The sequence below is a fragment of the Taudactylus pleione genome, unplaced genomic scaffold, assembly GCF_031769625.1.
Source record: "Taudactylus pleione unplaced genomic scaffold, aTauple2 ptg000179l, whole genome shotgun sequence".
Lineage (NCBI taxonomy): Eukaryota > Metazoa > Chordata > Amphibia > Anura > Myobatrachidae > Taudactylus > Taudactylus pleione.
The window spans coordinates 27,306,632-27,312,757 of NW_028284581.1; the positions used below are offsets into that span (position 1 = coordinate 27,306,632).

Consider the following 6,126-nt stretch of genomic DNA (forward strand, 5'->3'; position numbering starts at 1 on the left):
TCTTATTTCTTTAGTTTTTAAATACGTATGAACATTCTACACGCCAACTCATTTAGCACAGCGCAATGATACTGCCCGCTGTGCTAGGTGAAACACTGCAGACATATAACTGATGATAACTCTGACTGTAACATACATCATCATGGCAGTACTGAAGCCATAGGCTCTGTTCGCATTGGGGAAAAGACTTAATTAAGGATTATAACTGCCTTCAGTCCCTAGAAACACAAACTAATACCGAGATATTAAAGGTCAAATTCCAGATTCCTACACTAGGTGTCGCCACTAAACCATCAATAAATGTAGCTAATGTCGCTTTTACATTTAATTGGGATGTAACAGAAGGTTCGATAGTCCTGATAAATAAGTTATTTGCCAAAACGAACAATGAAGCATTGTGTTTGAGAAATAAACAGTTTATAATGCGGACTGAAGCATCTATAATAATTAGCTACAATACAAAATAGAAGTCAGTTGCATTGATGTTACCCAGAAATAATTCCCAAACTGTTTTAATTGATTAAAATTGTTTAATCAAAACTATATTATGCGTTTACAGCAACATATACTGGTGTGAGGTTTTTTTTTTTTAAGTTTTTTATGTGTCTGTCAAGTTCCAAATGTTTTTTGATCTTTGATTATATAATATACCACAGTGACTTTATTCCTTTGGCAAGTGCTTAATTCCATTTTCAATATCCAAGGGAATTCCCCCCAGGGTCTGGTGATCACTTTATAGATGATGAGTGTCCATGTGAATGTGCAGATAATATGTGCAAGAGCAAAAAAGACATGAACTCCTTTAATGAAGGGAAGAGAGTGGGAGAGGAAATGACAGATATGTAAAGTAAGTTAAGGGAGGGAGGAAGACGAGGCAAAGAGGCGAGATAGAGAGAGGAAGCGTGAGAGTGGGAGAGGAGGGAGATAGAGACTATTAGCGATGGGCGGGCGAGAATGAGGAGACTCCTGTTTTGCTGTGTGTTTGCTAGCACAACCACTGCTGGATGTGTCTAAGCAATACAACTTCATAAGCAACCAAGAAGCCAGCCTGATTTGTATTATCACACAATGGACGTTCCAGGTAACATTTTGTGTCACTTTTTATGCTTAATATTTCAGATATGAGTTCCATGACACGTGTAAACTTCAGGAGCAGGGATGTGACAGATATGCTCGGTCTCATATTGCAAGTCCAATGTTTGTCTTAGATTATGTTGCATGTAAGAGATTTGATTTGTCTTAATTTTTAAACACTGATTATTTTAAGTTATTGTTTTATCTTTTTGGTCATAGAGAGCACATGTCAACTACTGTAATTGGCCTTTAGATCAGGTCAGAAGTGAAGGGGCTGGAAAAGTTTATCAGTCAGGAGGATAATGTCTGCAGCATTTCTCTCGTTTTTGGATGTATTTATCACCTGTATCTTTTTAAGGGCTATGGATATATGCAAAAGTTAAGAGCAAGACGTTATTTTCTAGCAGAAGCTCAGCAGTTACAAATGATGCATTGGTGTATTTTACGTAGCAAGGAAATTATTGGTGAAGGTAGTTTGCAAAGGCTGTAAAATAGAGCTTTACTGTAAAGACATGTTTAGCAAACTATCATGATATGAGAGGCATGTGGACTATCGTAAAATATCTTTGTTGCAATGTTTCCTCCATTTGATAGTTGCTTTTGTTTGAAGGTTCAACACAACAAGCAAACTGAGAAAAGATCAGCTAAATAGCAGTCTTTAGACGCACCGAGGAAAGCAGTGTGCAAGTGCAATTGCTGGAGTCAGGGGCTGCCAGCTAATTGAGTTCTGATTGCTGTAGCAGGATGACTCTATGGGGGAATGCTGCAGGAGAGAAAAGAGCTGGAACTGCGCTGAAACCTTTGAAGTGGGAGCAAAGCTTCCTAAGAGTTGTTAAGCTGGTGCTGTCCATGGTGCTGATGCTGCTTGCGCCACCTACAGTCAAGGCTCAGAATGACACAGAACCTATCGTGTTGGAAGGAAAGTGCCTGGTTGTCTGTGATTCAAACCCGTCTTCAGATGGAGCAATCACGTCGTCTTTGGGCATATCAGTACGATCTGGGAGTGCCAAAGTGGCCTTCTCAGCAATTAGGAATACCAACCATGAGCCCTCTGAAATGAGCAACCGCACCATGACTATCTATTTCGATCAGGTATAACCTCAAGCCTTAAATGTCATATCTTACATTAGAAGCTAGAACTCATTAGATACTGTACGTTTACCTAAGGGATGTACCTGCCCAGACTTTCTGTGTAGTAGTCTGTAGATAAATACTGGCAACATGCAGCAGATTTTACACGACTTATAAAGCCAATTTGATTATTGTTTGTAGCAACAGTGTCAAAAACATAACATTGATTTCCCCAGGAATTGTTACAATTATTATCTAGAGTTCAAATGATTCTTTACAATAAAATCATGGCTTTTCACAGCAACACTGTGCTAGAAATTGTAAAGAGCACAGATCTGTAGTGACATGTATTGTGTAGAGCTGTTAACTGGATAACTGCAGAAGAAGTTGGCAGGCTTTTTATATAACCCCATTAACAACTTGACAACAGGATGATTCACCTTTCATAATGTCTCATTCCTTGTGAAATGTGCATTTCTTTCCAAGCTCACTTTTTAAATGATAAGACATTGATAAGACAAGAGCAGTGGAAATTAGACTGAGGCCATTCTAAGCTGTATTTACAGTATAGAGTATGGAGATGTGCTACTTTATCAACATAAAAAACAGTACTGTACATGACTGTACTCGAAAGTGTATATAACGGCACCGTGGAATGCGAACTCTTATTCTAACTACAATGTACCTTGGACATGTTTCTCCTTGAAAATGTTACTTTTTAGACTTTGCTACAAACTACTTGCAATTACAACCTTCTCGGTTCATGAATTAATAGTATTTCAGAAAAAAAAGTTATATCCAGATATATTCTCAGTTGTTTGGCTGGCGTTTTGCTGACAGATCCTAGATCTTTATTTATATCCCCGAATTTGGAAAAGATACCACAAAGCACTATAGAATTAATGTTAAAGATTACTTAGCTAATGTACATATTGTGCTGCCTACTGTAGCAGAATGATATTTAGTTACATTATAAACAGGTATGGTACTACTGTCCATGACATAGTTCAGCTAGATGGGACCACTGTGATAGATTACAGTACTTCTGGGAAGCGCAGTGAGCGGCAATGAAATCTGCTGTATACTTTCAGTGGATTCGGTGAGCAGTAGGACATGACAGGTGTTTTGCCTTATTGGTGTGTTAAGGTATTTTTAAATATGAAAAATCATTATAAAAATAGCAATGATCATATTATCTATTTCTTATTGTTGATCATGTGAAATGATTTACAACTGCTTTGGAAAACATACGTAAAATAATTATCAGTCTAGTATTAGCTTCTAATATACATTTTGACATAGTAATGTCTCCTATTAGTTTTTAATATAAATTTGACATAGGAATGTCTCCTATTAGTTTCTTATATATATACTTGACACAGGAATGGCTCCTATTTGTTTCTTATATACACTTGACACAGAAATGGCTCCTCGATAGATTGTATTTGGCCTTTTCAAACCTACGGAAAGATATGAAGAATAGCCCCGCTGCAATCTTGTAACCTTGCTTATACAGAGTTGTATTATATATAATATCGTGTATATTGCAGTAATATAATCCGTGAAAGGTGCATTTCCCTGGTAGTGTTACTTATCACATCCTATTTCTATTTTGTTATTTTATCTATCACTCTAGAAAGTTGTTAATATTATATCTAGCTAGACTGTTGCCTCACCTTGGCTTAACACCTCATTTGGAAGCATGTTCTGTGAGACTGAATGACTTATAGTGAAGAAGAAAAACTCTATCATACATGACACTAGTAGCCTTCACAAACCCTGGGTGATATATAAAGACGTCAAAGGCTGTCACGGTGTTACTAAAGTCGCACTCTATTTTACTACTGTGATTTAAAGGTGTGATTTAACCTTTTTCTAGGTGCTAGTAAATATTGGAAACCATTTTGACCTTGCAGCCAGTGCGTTTGTAGCGCCAAGAAAAGGAATCTATAGCTTCAGCTTTCACGTGGTGAAAGTGTACAACAGACAGACGATACAGGTTAGTAGCCATGCGCATTTATCAGACCCGCAGTATTTAATAATTAGCCTCACGGATCATATGGAGAGACACGCTGTCACGGTAAAACGACTATTTATAATGTTTGGCGTATAGAAAGTATATAGCACACCCCTACTAGGACAGCAATGTGTCATAACGCCATCTTCATTGATAGTAATAGCAATGGCTTATATATGTCATTTATAGGTAGAAATGGGGGTGGTCCATGCAGAATAAATATTGAAAGTGTCCTCTCATAATGTTACAGGCAAATGGGTGATTATGTGAAATAGGCAATTAGGCAGATTTATTGGATGGGCCAGTCTTAGCAATAACACGTCATTTCTATAAGTGACAATGCTGTTTTCTTTTCTCTTCTCTTTGTTACAGGTAAGTCTAATGCAGAATAACTACCCGGTGATTTCTGCCTTTGCTGGGGATCAGGATGTTACCAGGGAAGCGGCCAGTAACGGGGTCCTGCTGCACATGGAAAGGGCTGATAAAGTCCACCTCAGACTGGATAGGGGGAACCTCATGGGAGGCTGGAAATATTCGACCTTCTCTGGCTTTTTAGTTTTTCCATTATAAGGAGTTCAAGAGAGTGAACAGCAAGGATTCGGCTGTCCATGTAGCCATTAATATGGTGGAACAAGATACAGTATTATCTCCAACATCCCTCCCAGATTGTTTCTGTAGAAGAATTAATTATCTTCTAGGTAAAATATTTACTATGATATTGACATTTCCTTGGGAAACTGCGCCTCTAATTAGTTTTAGACGACAGTGATCTTTAGGATAAATGAAATTATCGACCTGAGCAATTTGTACCTGTGATTGTAAAGTCAATATCGGAATTTATTGTTGGGATCATTGACTTTTGTTGTTGTTCTGAGACAAATACTCGGACCACACAGTTGATGCGAGAGAATAACAAAGAGAAGATTCAAAATCCTGAATACGTGTTCTTGCAATGCTTTCTTTAGTGTTTGTATAGCCTTAAGAAACGAATGGCTTCAGTCTCAGTAATGTATATTTTTGGATTTCTGGACATGACTGTGTCAAGAAGTGCTTTATACAGACAAGCAACATTTGCACGATTGGAGTTACCTATTTCGTTTTGTGTTGTTTGTGTATTTCTTGATATTTTATTTTCAGGGTGCTGACAATGTAAATTAGGTTGACCAATACGACAAAGTATATAGCTGTAAAGAAAAGTAAAGCTTACCAATTAAAAGCTGTCATTTATTTCCAAGTGTTTGCTTGAGTGCATAGTCCTTTGATCAAGAATTTCAACGCATCGTGCGCGAGGGGCAGCGCACACGCATAATATGTTATGGCTCCTGCCACATTGGTAGTTACAAACTGGTTATTACTGATGTGGATGGAAGTTAATAGCTGCCTAATACGATACTTGTATATATATTTCTTACATGTATTGGGGCTGCTGTGATTAAACACTATGTTATAGATACATAGACGTTGTACCTTAAAAGGTTTTGCAAATTCTGAGAGTTTCAGTCATCCTACATATTATATAAAACATAAAACATGCAATGTACAAAGGTTTATAAACATACAGTATGCTAGAGAACATCGAAGATGAATAGCAGTGAACGCAACTGCGGTTGGGGGTTGGCGGGGGGATGCGATTCTTCTGATGGGAGAGTGAGGAGTTGGCATGACTAAGCGGCCCATTGTATAGTGCAGTTTCAGACTCCCAGAAGTCTTTGCTCTCTTAAGAAAGATGTCAAGGCTTTGCTCCAAGACAAAATGTATTATTCATCATGCCAGAAAATGAGACTATGTCCTAGATAGAGGGAACCTGTAATACACTTATTTTTAAATGAATGATGCAAAAATGAATAGTGTTACAATGTGTTTAAGTCATGTATACTTACATTTCTTGCTGTAGCAAGATACAAAAATAAGATACAGCATCAAACAAAGTTTACAGAAGCTAGACTACAATGGCTGTTTTAAAG

At 37.6% G+C, this 6,126-nt stretch overlaps 1 protein-coding gene across 1 annotated transcript; it reads left to right on the top strand.

Annotated features, from left to right (window-relative positions):
• The first annotated feature begins 950 nt into the window (after positions 1–950).
• On the top strand, positions 951–5,378 carry CBLN2 (cerebellin 2 precursor). Its single transcript, XM_088475986.1, has 4 exons — positions 951–1,081; positions 1,685–2,166; positions 4,025–4,144; positions 4,535–5,378. The coding sequence occupies exons 2-4, from the start codon at positions 1,819–1,821 to the stop codon at positions 4,730–4,732; spliced, it is 666 nt and encodes a 221-aa protein (XP_088332112.1). The 5' UTR covers positions 951–1,081; positions 1,685–1,818; the 3' UTR covers positions 4,733–5,378.
• The last annotated feature ends 748 nt before the right edge of the window (positions 5,379–6,126 follow it).

Excerpts from the sequence above, each read along its gene's own strand:
- CBLN2 (XM_088475986.1), top strand. The coding sequence starts at position 1,819 with ATGACTCTATGGGGGAATGCTGCAGGAGAGAAAAGAGCTGGAACTGCG. Across the intron at positions 2,167-4,024 it reads TGACTATCTATTTCGATCAG|GTGCTAGTAAATATTGGAAA; the intron begins GTATAACCTCAA and ends ACCTTTTTCTAG. Across the intron at positions 4,145-4,534 it reads ACAACAGACAGACGATACAG|GTAAGTCTAATGCAGAATAA; the intron begins GTTAGTAGCCAT and ends TCTTTGTTACAG.